The sequence below is a fragment of the Zootermopsis nevadensis genome, unplaced genomic scaffold (assembly GCF_977971745.1).
Source record: "Zootermopsis nevadensis isolate Lab colony 2312 unplaced genomic scaffold, Znev_1.0 Znev_ptg000001l, whole genome shotgun sequence".
Lineage (NCBI taxonomy): Eukaryota > Metazoa > Arthropoda > Insecta > Blattodea > Termopsidae > Zootermopsis > Zootermopsis nevadensis.
In genome coordinates, this window is record NW_028259133.1 from 5,170,676 (window position 1) to 5,184,195 (window position 13,520).

Consider the following 13,520-nt stretch of genomic DNA (forward strand, 5'->3'; position numbering starts at 1 on the left):
CATATTCTTTATTTCTGGCTTATCTAAACACTCTTACCGTTTATTAGAATATATAACGTCGAATAATGGAATGATTTGTGAATAATTAACTAAAAAGTAAGTGGAAATAAACTTCATGGTAATATGTTAAAGAATTTAGTAACCAACTGTTAACTTAATAATGTGTTTAACATCCGTAGTTTTTAATATTCTGTCCCCATCTGTAGTGAAACTACAGCAGTGTTGCTTGCATAGCTATTCCCCGTGAGATAAAATACCCGAAGACACCAGGAACTCCTTAATTACACTTAATAACCGCGTGTTGTGGAACAATAACGCGGATTACTTCCGGTTGCGTTGATAATTATCTCGTTAATTACTGATCTTACGTCTACGAAGTGTGACCACACAAACAGATCCTCCATTTTTGAAAGATTCTCGGGTTACAAACCGCGTCTGGTGGCTTGTGTAACCCCGAGAATCTTTCATCAACTTCAGTCGACGCGAACTACGAAATGTGTAAAGTCGGAGTGTTTTTTGAAGGCTAAAATGTTTGGTTTGATTTGGTTTGGTTTTCAGACTTGCAACATGAGGTGGCAGTTCCTCCTACTTCTCGTTGCAGCCGTCACGACGGCATGCGTTTCAGGATTTGATCCTGACCTTAAAATGGAACAAATTCCAGACGAGGAGGCGAGGGCAAGGATTTATCTCGATTACCTCGATAAGGAGTTCAGTAAATGGGCCACAAAAACTGCTTTAGCGGAATGGGCTTATGCGTCTAACATAACGGAGGAGAATCTTAAGAACAAGGTAAGACAATTCGATAATTTTACGAGGTGCGATCGGAAAGTTTCAAGACTGTGTCAATAGAGGGCTAACCGGATGTAGTACGAGCTTCTGCCGCTAGGGGGTGCGGCCTACATTCATAGTGAATCAGTGTGCCAACCGGCATCATCGAATTAGCATTTGTTTCTTAGTTACGGGCGTTTTGGTAGTGCATTACACCGACCCTTCTGCGATTTCGGAATGGCGTGTGCATCAAATTTTGCCAAAGACTCGCCAAAACGGCTACGGAAACCTATGAAATGCTAAAGCAAGCATTTGGGGAGTCCGCAATGGGTCGTGCACAAACTTTTGTATGGCATTCACGTTTTAAAAATGGCCGAACCTCTGTCGATGATGACGAGCGTTCTGGACGACCATCTTCGAGCACAACAGTTTAACCTCTCGCACATAGTAAATAAATTTTGAGTTAGAAATGTAAGGTTAGGACGGTTAAAATATTTTTGTTATATCGACTGAACTTGCTAAAGGTAATTATTTCATTTGACAGATCGCTGTATCTGCAGAAGCAGCTAAATTCTCTAAACAGCAATGGCAAGAGACTATAAAATATCCGTGGACTACGTACACGGATCCTGACATCCGTCGGCAGTTCAAGAAGCATTCGGTTTTGGGCAACGCAGCCCTGGACCCTGACAAATACGAAAAGGTATGCACGATTCTTAAAATTTGCCCAGTAAAGAATTTTAATTTTTTGAGATCTCTTACGTTGGTGTTCACTGTTAAATCCACTATATTTAACATCGAAAAAATAATAAAATATTTTTTTATAGTAAAAATCAGAATTTATTAACAAATAAACCTATAAATTGTAGACGAGTTTTCTTCTTATACACTTTATTTAAGTAAGAAGTGATTATTTTGTGTTCGACCTGGCAGATCTCTGTTCAAAATATGAGTACTGTACTGTAATGTACACTTTTACATTCTGCATTTCTTCTGACGTGTTTATAAAGTATTGCTGACAGCTTTAAAATGTGAAAACATTACGAAGACTGGCAGTTCTAAAGTATAATTTCAGCACTTTTCCGATAGTACAGAATTGGTGAAGCCAAAGGCAACTCTCTGGATGTTAAAGTCTCAAACCGACTGGAGTAACCATGTAGCGTTCATTATAGAAGTAAGAAACAGGGAAATGGTATCTTTTTCAGTACGAGCAGCTAGTGTCTGACATGTCCTCCATCTACAGCAAGGCCAAGATTTGCGACTACAAGAATCCAAACAAGTGTGACCTTAGTTTGGAACCAGGTATTATGCACAATAGTTATTTCAAAGACGTTGGTAGTAACTCTGTCGAATAATGAACGAAATATAAGGGATCCAGAAGGAAACTATTGTGATACAATTTAAGATAGCCTACTTTCTTAGTAGTTGTCTGGAGGGGTATAGGGAAAAGACAAAAAACTTGTCAGAATAAGCCGGTCTTCAGGTTGGGATTTGAATACGGTAGGTGTTTCTGCCGAATACAAACAGTGAATAATCCAGCAAACCACTCGGCCTCAGTCTGGTAGAAGTTTGCCGGTGTTTCGGAGGTCCTTGCTGCCTCCATCATCAGGACGAATAGTAAGGAGGGCGCGAGGAATTGGTTCATTTGCGCCTCTAAACAACCGGTACACTTATACAAGACTGCACGGGGCAACAACGCAGAAGACAGCCATCTTCGACAGTAACAAATTTCCTTTCTTGGTTCTACTTGTGTAACTTGTGAGGGGTGTCAGCTTCAGTTGGTTCGTAGCTCTAACTGTGTTTAGTTCGGTGCGTCACCGCAGCTGAGGCTGTGCGACCCCCACTACTACTGAACTTCCCTCTCTCGGCTTACACAACGCGCATTTAGGTGCCACGACTACTCGCGCTACCTCTACGTGTTGAAATGTGTATTTAGTGACTCCAGAAACTTCCTTTGAGTAGTTATATTTAGTCAAGAAAGCTCAAGAATTTTATGGAACCCGATGGTATATTACCGTGTTCATAACAGCTTTATGGTGGTCCTTATAGTGAGCCCTATGAATCCGTCCACACTCTCACATCGAACATTTTTAGAAAGAAGAATTAATATTTTCCTTTCATATACGTCTAGAATTTTCATGTGATTATTTTCTTACAAATTTGCTACTGAAATGTGTCCATTACTTATCTCTCTTATTATACAGGATGATTCAAAAGGTTAGGGCCAAACTGAAGGAGCGTATAGGGGGACTCAGAGAGAACAACTTTCGAATAGGAATCCATGTCCTCCGAAGTTATCCTGAGTTATTCGAGGCCATTGAAGGTAGGGAAGTCTGATAACGTACCGCTGAAATAATCGTAATTTGCTATTCTCCTACTAGCTTAATTTTGTTTTTATTAATGTACAAGGATTACATTAGCAATCTTACAAACCAAATTATTTCATCGGTATGTTAGCAGACTTCCCTACCTTCAATGGCCTCGACTGACTCAGGATAACTTCGGAGGACATGGATTCCTATTCGAAAGTTGTTCTCTCTGAGTCCCTCTATACACTCCTTCCGTTTGGCCCTAACTTTTTGAATCATCCTGTATACTTCGCCCATATCATATTCCTTGATTTTATCACAATAATAGAAAGCAATACTTAGCGAAGAATGTTTGAATGTTTAAGTATGGTCTGTAGCGAGTTTTATTTCTTCAAGAGTCACAGAGCATGAGTTTAGCTTTCTTAACTTACTAAGGTGTTTTTAATTTCGGGTTCCTTGCGTTCTCAGAAGCTGCGTTTGATAAACTTGCTTTTCCCATGTGTTTACCATAAAGTGCATTAGTATTTCTTTATAATGCATTTGAGGATTTCAGATCTCAGCGAAACAATACAGGATGTTAATATTTCCGAAAATTCCGCAAAGCGAATTTCAGGTTTGAACCAAATGCTATTACTCTATTTTTTCACATCGAGACGGTAATGTTTTAAACCAAATATGTTAATACGTGATATATAAGTGCGTGGTAGTCTGGTTAAATTGTAAATAGAACAGTTCTCAGGCAGACCTCATCGGACATGGCTTCGTGTCTGGAGCTCTTGTGACTATAGGATGATTGATGTTGAACAGATCTGGTGGAGATCCTGAAGACGAGCAGGGACCCCGAAGAGTTGAAACACGTATGGGTGGAATGGAGGAAGGCGTCGGGCGAGAAGTGCCGGGGGATGTTCGAGCACTACGTAGCTCTCAGCAACGAAGCCGCGACCCTCAACAGTGAGTACCGCCCTGACGGGTCTTCCGCCCTCATTGACACCAGCAGCAGCTTACTATGGCTCCGTGCGAATGTTTTCTTGTAAAACGGAAATCCCAAGCGAGAATTTAAGTGGAAGAGGGTTCAGTCAGAATCATTTACGGGGAAGTCTACTTATTATTATTATTATTATTATTAAGTGTTCTGTCTTACGACAGGTCCATTGCTCTGCCCAAAAAGAGCTCTCCAGTTTTCCCTATTCTCGGCTTCTCGTTTTAATTCCTGGAACGTCATCTTCTTTCCTTGTTTAAGGTCGTCGGTTAGCTGTATCAATCTTCTTCTTATAGAAGTTAAATCTGTTCTAGACTTCACCGACACCGCCGAGTACTGGCTTAAGGATTACGAATCTCCTGACTTCAGAGACCAAGTGTCGCGTCTTTGGGACCAGGTGCAGCCTCTGTACCTCCAGATACACGCGTATGTGAGGAGGAAACTGCGAGAAACTTACGGCGAGAAACTCGTCACTCGTCGTGGACCCATACCAGCACATCTTCTAGGTAAGAACTGACAAGTTACAAGCATTTTGTTTATTCCGAATTCTTGCTAGTGGCGTCAGCGATTGAGCGTATTAGAAACATGTCATAAATTACCATTTTAACCAAATATAACAAGGCTTCCAAGCTGAGTTATTGGCATTTAGTTTTGAAGCTGAACCAGCACAAGTTAAATCAATATTTAGACAAACGTAGAACAAAATATTTAAAAAGCATTCCTTGCTAAGCCTGGTTCAGAAGTAATATAGATATGTTGTGAAAAATGTTGGAGTTACTAAACAAACTCAATATTAATATTAATAAAACAATATTATGCAGAGCTGGTAGCTGGAGTTACTTATACGAATGGTTTGGTTTCTTGAGACAAGATTGTTGGCTAACCAAACGCTATAAACGGTTTATCAGTGATTATTCGAAGGTTAAGTTTGAATGTCCCGCGCGGTCTGAGGCATCATGCTTCGGACCGGTGATACGGAATGCGCGCTGGTTCGAGTCTCGGGGAAAGAAATTTTCTCATGAGCTTTCGACCGGTGTATGGGACCGGTGCCAAGCCAGCATCGTGAGGAAATTGGGGAGCTAAAATGAGTAGCGTAATCCGGTCAGGAAAGCTAGCAATGGCTGGGGGTTCGTCGTGCTGACCACACGTCACCCTGTATCTGGTTGGATGATCGTTCACCTCTGCTTAGGCATGTGAACGTGAGGCCAGCAGTCAAGCTAGTCGGCTTTGGCTCTCTGGAGCTGTTACGCCACGGATTATTATTATCCACAGGGCGTCGTTTCATTACACCGCCCCAGGTAACTTGAATGCTGGGTTAACTTAAGAATGCCTTTAGAACCGAAACACCATAAAATACTTTTATCTGGAGTTCCATGACATCAGAATCTTTGTCGTTTAATATTTAATACTGACCACGTGACCACGCACAGGGTAGTAATTTTATTTACGTGAATTATATAAGTCTTTTAGAGACAAAATTTCTATGCCTTTTGTATCTGCTTGTTATGGTAACCGTAGAATGCACCTTTATCGGTTTTCATGACACGTAAGAGTTTCCAAATCTCTTGCACACGACTCTTAGGCCAAGATAAATTTCAAATGAAATGGAATGAAAGGGGCTTAAATATCGCCACGTTCTTTGCAATCATGAGATAGTTGTTCCATTGCGGTGTAAAATTTTTGGGTCTTCGTCTGTGAAACAGAAGGGCAATAGTTGCAGGTATTTTGATTAAGTCAGCCAAAGACTGATTTCTTAATCTGTTATTAAGATTGCCATACTACTCATGCTACTTAGCTGATGTGCTGTTCAGTGATACCAACTGTATTTCAGAAAGGGAATGTTTCAGGTACTTATATCATTTTTGAGAGAAACAACCATATGTAGCCTACTGTTTAGATGCGCCGCTGAGCTTTTTAACTAAATAGGAAACATTACAATCTCAATAATGACGTGTTCTTAACTGGACTGCCTTTTAAATAACTGAATTCATGATTAAGAATTAATATTTCATTTGCCTTTTTCATATACATTATGCATGTCAGGTTTCGTTAGGAAATTAGCGACCTGGTCTTTTTTACGTCTTTTGTAACAGATTATAGTTTATTTTTAAAATATCAGACTTCTTTTAAAATTTAATAAAGATGCTAATATTTTTTGTCCTATAATTTTACACCGTTATTTCAAATTTTGAAGGTAGCTTATGGTTAATGGATACTGTTAGTAGACACTGCTAAAAGATTTTAGCTGATTTATGATTATTTGTGGTCTCAGAAATGGGATAAAATTCAGATCATTTATTCTCCATATCCTCGTAAAATCAAAGTTAATGTAACTCCATCTGTGATTAAAAAGGTATGTACCATTTATTAATAAGACTAAAATTAACACAATTACATTTTCATTCAGGTAACATTTGGTCGCAAACTTGGAACAATATTATGGATATTTCCGCACCTTACCCCGAAAAAGAAGCTATAGATGTCACCCCTCAAATGAAAAAGCAGGTAAGAAATTTATTAACTCTCATACACGATTTTAAATTCAGCACCGAATTTTACTGCGCAGAAACAGTATTGAATTACACGTAAAATTTTCCATCATGATAGTCGATAAGTGTAGTAATATGGCTATCTTCCTACTCATCGCCCTGATGATAAAAGCAGCAAATATCTTTTAAAATTTGCTAAACGTCTACCAGACTATACGGCGCTGCAACCCAGAAGACAGGAATCTTCTTACTCAAACAATGTTTTTATTTAAACAGCTCGAACTTCAATTTGATAAAACCTCTTCTGGGACAATATTTTTAATTTACTTGGCAAGGCTTGTCGATAAGGCGTATAAAATTAGGCTAGAGATAGAAAACATCCCACAGATAAGCGACTCCCAACAAAATAACAGTATACAGCTCGTTATGTTATCTTGATATTAAGAATGAGACAAGACTTCTGATCCAAGGGCAGTAAACTTCTGAAAACAAACAATGCGTTTTGTTTGTAGACGCCTTCCTCAGATAAGAAATAATCGCTCGTAATTTGATATTCTTAGTTCATTAATTGATAGAAATAATAGCAGTTGTTTTAAGAGCGCAAATAACATTGTTTTTGTTTATTAAAAGTACGTCAACCTTAACTAAATTTATCTTACACTATAGTATCAGTACTTGGTCTATTATAAAAATCTTTAGGTGATACATCCTAACACACGTTAGGATACTTTATTTTTTATGTATTATTTCAAGTAAAATTCTGTATTAAGGCGAAATAAACAAAAATAAAAATAGTGACCAGAGTCTAATTTATATAACAAATGCTTAGAGACCTAAATGTTTTGTAATTAATGTGGCTTATAATTTTAAGAAGTTAAGATATACAAGCCAACTCATAGCGTAAGAATTATGGAGCCTTCGCTGTGTTACTGACTCTAGACTTTAAATTCGTTAATGCTGACTCTTAATCGCCTATTGCACAGAGCGTAAATGAGGCAGGATGGAAGAGGAAGGACTTTCGATATAAATTTCCATCAAAATCAGACAAGCTTTTATCGAGTTACTAGATGATTCCTTCATTAAAGTTGTCTCGAAGATCCTGAGACTCAAGGAAAAATTAAGCGTACTTGTTCGATACATTTCTTGCTTCGAGAATCTCGAGAATCGATCAGAAACGCGCGCAAAGTTTTCGTGTCAAGCGTCCGTTACTGATGTCTCAAATATACAATTTAATGAAACTCCACTAAGACGTTCTCGAATTATAACACACAGACATTTCTTAGCTAATAGATGCATTTTTGAAACTTTGTTAACAACAAGCCTGAAAGGTTAACAGTTTTATTTCGAGTCGTAATTGTGTACACCTAACCTAACTTTTGATACCAGCCCATTGACTATCTAAAAAATTAACCCCCTATATGACCATAAACGATCAAATCACGTAGAGAGGACTATGATAAAATGTATTTGATGGTGTTCATACCGTGTGTTAAACTACTGAATTGAAATCGGCTGCAACGACAGTTAACAACAAAGCTAATGGAACCTGAAAATCAGATGGATATTTCGAATGTTAACAGAGACATGAAGATATTTTGTTTGCATAATCATTTTCATCTCTTAATCCTCCTCATTAACGTCGCATTCTTGTTCATGGTCAATATTCTTTCTCTTTCTTCCCAGGCTTCATTATCCTTATCCGTTTCCAAGGAAATTTCGCGTTAAAATTATCGAATTTACATGACAGCCACGTGTCAACTGTAACTTTACTCATACATATTTTCCTACATTTGCAATGAACTCCATAGCATCAAGGTTTAATTTTACACTCCGTTTTACACTTTGTGTTATCTTTTCTTCTATCGGTCACACTCTTTAGCAAGAAACAAACATTTAATCTGCAATTTTCTGAGTTGAGATAACTTAGCAACTGAATGTAGCGATTTAATCCTATAGGGGTCAGTTAGTTTCCTGAGTTTCTATCTAGACATTGTCCATCATAAAACAACTTTTCAGAAACTCGATCTCTTTCCGTCCTCAGATGAAAGTGTCTCCGGGTGTCTGTTAGTAAGAGTTGGCTCGAAACTTCAACCTTTTATCTTCTTATCTCAGGACGGATGTAGATCAAATTTCAAAACGTTATATTCTGTTCAGAATAGTGGCCTGTGGGCTAAGTCCTTAAACCGAGTATCGACTTTCAATCGAAGCAAGTGTAATTTAATTCCACTCATATTCTAACTGTGATGTACTGATTACAAATCAAACAGGATTCTTACACATCTATTGTTATATTTTCGTGTTTATTTATAACAGTATTCGTAATAACGTCACGAAACGGTATTTATAAGGTTGGTGACGTTTGCTGTAATGTTATTTTCAGGGTTACACTCCTCTGAAGATGTTTAAACTCGCGGAGGAATTCTTCATATCTCTCAATCTTAGTGCGATGCCTGAAACATTCTGGGAGAGATCTATCTTGGAGAAACCTGATGACAGAGAACTGATTTGCCACGCCTCGGCCTGGGACTTTTACGATGGCAAGGACTTCAGGTATTTCACAGTGCTCTGATCCAAATTATATGTCATTTTAAACGCAACCACAAAACGATCAAGTACCACGGTAAAAAAATCGGTCTCTCCCAACCTCCCCCGTGACATACGTCATGATTACCCTAGTTGCTAGGCCGCTGCTCACGTCAGCTGCGCAAATACTGTGCAGGTGCAAACATGACGTATTTTTATTATTATTTAGTGTTCTGTCTGACGACAGGTCCATATGAACAGGATCCCTCCATCCTTTTCTCGGACTGGGACCTGTTCATATACGTTCTTGGCAGATGATCCAGAAGTGGTTTGCCATTGCCTTCTTCTGTGTGTGAATGGAGTAATTGTTGGGATGCCACGGAGGAAAACTCCGTGTTGCCTAGACCACGGCCTTGCCCAACACAAGTTATAAATTCGAGCACCGCTGGGAATCGAACCCGAGACCCCAGGATTACAAGGCCAGCGTTCTAACCGCTAGACCACCGTGGCTATCATGACGTATTGACGAATATTATTTGGCATCAAAATGGCTGCTGCTGTTTGCGAATGATTTAGCGATATCTTGGCAAGGAAGTCTTGAGTACTAATCTAAGTTGGCCCCAACTGCTTCACAAATTGTTGGATGCTGTAAAATAACAAGGAACACGCCTTACGTTAGTGAGAGGACCGTAAATTCAGTACCACAACGAGATACGGAATTGAAGTCAAATTTGGGGGAAAAGGGTCCCGATGACATGCATTTCAAACAAAACGGAGCGCCTCCACAAGGAATTGGCGGAAATTTAAATAGCAAGTTTCTAGAGAAATCGGTTGGCAGGGACGGGTCTGTCATTTGGCCACCTCGTTCACCTGACTTTATTCCTCTTGATTTTTCTTTTGGGGAAACATCACCATTGGGTAACACTTTGCCACAGTGCCCTCATTAAACAAAAGCTTGATCACATGACCAACTGAAATCCGGTTAGTTTGAATTCAATTCCTGTGCCTTTTAGTTTATAACCAATGTTGCAGTTAAATGATACATATTTTACTTGTATATCGTTTCACACGTTTTATTGAGAATGAATTAATTTGTTATCTCCTTCAGTCTGTGCACTTTCGCCTGGAATCCCGTGTGTAAATGTCAGACTTGCGGCGTATTAAGTAAGATACAGGTATTGTAGACCAACTCTTCTATTTAAGAATATTTATCATATTGGCGTCCTAGTACTAATTTACTAAGATGTGAAATACAATTTCAAGTAAATTATATGTCAGCCTCTGCAGATCTTAATTCTGAAAACTTACGAAAGTACATTTTTATTTTCTCATAAAATGAGTAAGATATTTCAAAACATAAATGAGTTCCCTGACGCGTGAGAAGAAGCATTATAAAGCAGAATTTGCATTCAGAATGTACAAGGTTATTTATAATTCCCTGACACATTACAAAAAATCGCTAGACTTGAATGGTGCAATGGATGGTAACATAGGACATGCCGATAGAAAGAGAAACTCTCCAAGTTTATTTTACATACCTCATAAATGCTCTATGATCATGCGTTGCTTCGTTGGCCACCCTGATCACCTGACCTGACGCCATGTGATTTCTTCTTATGGGGGTACGTTAAGGACCAGGTCTTTGTACCGTCCCTGCCACGGGATCTGCCTGAGCTGCCATCTCACAAATCAATTGTGACATGCTGCAGTGGGTGAGGGCGGAAATGGGTTATCGGCTTGACGTCTGACGCGCCACAAATGGCGGACACATAGAGCATTTATGAGGTATGTAAAATAAACTTGGAGAGTTTCTCTTTCTATCGGCATGTCCTATGTTACCATCCATTGCACCATTCAAGTCTAGCGATTGTTTGTAATGTGTCAGGGAATTATGAATAACCCTGTATTATGACGAAAATATGTAGGCAAAAATGTACACATCACACTCAAGATATCAGCCGATAAATAATGTTTCTTATACTGTTACTCTGCAGGATCAAACAGTGTACCAGAATTGACTTGGACGATCTTTTCACTGCGCACCACGAGATGGGACACGTGCAATATTTCATCCAGTATAAAGATCAACCTTTGGCCTACAAGGAGGGAGCTAATCCAGGTATATTATAAAAAATATCTATTCATTTTATTCTTTACAGGATAAAGCAGTGTGCTGTAGTCAACACGAAACACCTCTTCACAGCTCACCATGAGATGGGCCACGTGCAATATTATCTCCAATATGAACACCAACCAAAGGTTTACAAGAGAGGAGCTAATCCAGGTATTTTATCCCTCGAAATGTATCATGGGCACAGGCCAAGGAACATGCAAGTTAATGAAGGCGATAGAAAAGCTGAAAACACGATGTATATCGTACATCGTGCCCCGGTGGAGATAGTCACAACTAAAAACCGTTATTTTAAATACTAACGACCAACTTGCCTGAAAGAAATGACTGCAGAAGAGTCTTTTAGACGCTAACAGTCGCTCAGCTAGTAATGAAACTCAACGTCTTCTCTGAAGCCTGGAGGTTAACTACAGTATTCCTCAGAGTCCGCCACATATCTTGAGCCAGATGAATCCAATCCACACAATTAATGTTCTTTAAGCCTCGACATTAGATTAGCTGAGATCTGTCTTTTTGAAGTTGGCCGTAGTCTGGGCTGTAATACCGTGTAGTGTGGTAGTTTACTAACGTTTCAGATGTACGTGCTGCCTCCATCATCAGGGAGATCCGGGGCCCCCCTGACAAACTTCTACCAGTCTACTAGTTTTTTGTTCATATACTTCTACATAAACTTTCGTTTTAGTATATAATTTTTACTACGGCTAAATTAATATTAACAGCACTGTCATTCTAGAACTCTGACAATTGAAATCAATATCTGGTCGATATTCAAAAAGTGTTAATTTTTCACTGTACATTTTACATTCGAGTGTATCTGAAATTCTATATTGTTCAAAAGCAAAATGTTTTGAGTTCTGTCACTGTTGGAATAAGACGCTTCCATCCCTAACTGAAACTTATTTATCAAATTACAGAATTTTTGTTGTTGTGGCAGTCCTCGCCCGTGTGGAATATCTTTTAGACGTGGTTCAAATATCAAATTAAAAATGGGTGTTCCAATCATCCATCTAATGATATTATAAACTCAACATTTATCTAAATTATATTCTATTTGTACTCTTTTAGACACTAAGATTGTATCATTTAGCAGCTGACAGGAAAATTCAAATAATTCTTTAGGTAAGAAAGATCTAAGATACTTCAAACTTTCTTCCGTTTTCAAAAAATAGTTAATCGGAATGTTTGGTCCTGTTCAGTATTAGTCTTCGTCAACGACGTATTTAAATTTGTTCCTGGGACACGTAGTCCTACCCATCTCATGTCTTATTTCTAATTTCGCAAAGTGGACCGATTTCTTTTACACAATTCCACAAGTTATACAGTACCTCTACATTCTAACAGCTTTCGACTGTAAATTTAATTCTCTGTACACGCAAAAGTAATAACGAATTGCTTTTATACACGATTAAGAAAAGGGTGCACAGAATTTTCAACTTTGGTGTCACGTTGCATATCTTTTAATATATAGTAATGCCTCAGACGAAATCTGTTTAATGTATGTTACATGTGTTAAAACAAATTGTATTTCAGAAATAGCTTCTGCACTGAGGTTTGTCTCAGGTATATAGAATTAAATAACCTGTAAAATGGTAAATAAATTGAATAATAATAATAGTAGATGGCAGAACTATTAACAAAAGCAGTAGCACTAGGATAAATATTTAAGTTAAGTTAAGAAGTTGTCAGCGCAGACTTGAAAGTAAAGCCTTTAAATTTATGTGGACAGGATTCCACGAGGCCGTGGGAGATGTAATGTCTCTGTCTGTTTCGACTCCAAAACACCTGCGAGAGATCGGGCTGCTGGAAGGAGATGAATCGACTGGAAAAGATTACGAGGCTACCATTAATTATCTGTTTCTGCAAGGGCTACAGAAAATAGTGTTCCTCCCTTACGCGTATCAGACAGATCTGTGGAGATGGGACGTCTTCAAGGGGGAAATTACGAGCGATGACTACAATTGCAAATGGTGGAAACTCAGGTTTGTCAAAATGTTTATTTGCCATTTTCGTAACAAGATCCGAGGACCCGCAAACATGCCAGGACACCAAGGACATATTTAACTTGCAAATATTAACAACTTTTTAGTAAAGACGCGGAGATTTCTCTCTCAGTCGGTTTCCTTGAATGAAAATTGTAAATCATGTGCAGTTAATTGTGAGGTTTGAGGTACTCGTCCTCTGTCTTCAGTCAGTAAAAGAGACAAAAATTAATTAACTGAAAATTTGTATAATCCTAAGTTTAACTTTTTGCAAACATTACTCTATTAAGATAAATTAATTATCTCCATGGAGCAGCTAACAGTCGCTTAGCGAGTCAAGAA

The 13,520-nt window shown here is 38.6% G+C and overlaps 2 protein-coding genes across 5 annotated transcripts in view; one reads left to right on the forward strand and one right to left on the reverse strand.

Annotated features, from left to right (window-relative positions):
• The window catches only part of NimA (Nimrod A), a 126,181-nt gene that overhangs the window by 71,103 nt on the left and 41,558 nt on the right, over nt 1-13,520 (reverse strand). The window lies entirely within an intron of this gene.
• Nucleotides 1-13,520, forward strand: part of LOC110840990 (angiotensin-converting enzyme-like) — a 31,780-nt gene that overhangs the window by 14,466 nt on the left and 3,794 nt on the right. For 2 of the 3 annotated variants that reach the window (XM_087354918.1, XM_087355013.1), the window contains exons 2-10: nt 559-789; nt 1,313-1,471; nt 1,974-2,070; nt 3,885-4,028; nt 4,371-4,562; nt 6,464-6,561; nt 8,926-9,095; nt 11,063-11,187; nt 12,926-13,178. In XM_087354918.1, coding sequence (XP_087211044.1) covers nt 559-789; nt 1,313-1,471; nt 1,974-2,070; nt 3,885-4,028; nt 4,371-4,562; nt 6,464-6,561; nt 8,926-9,095; nt 11,063-11,187; nt 12,926-13,178 — 1,469 coding nt within the window. Of the gene's footprint in view, nt 1-558; nt 790-1,312; nt 1,472-1,973; nt 2,071-3,884; nt 4,029-4,370; nt 4,563-6,463; nt 6,562-8,925; nt 9,096-11,062; nt 11,188-11,227; nt 11,353-12,925; nt 13,179-13,520 lie in introns of all 3 variants that reach the window. The other variant, XM_087354958.1, reaches the window with a different exon arrangement.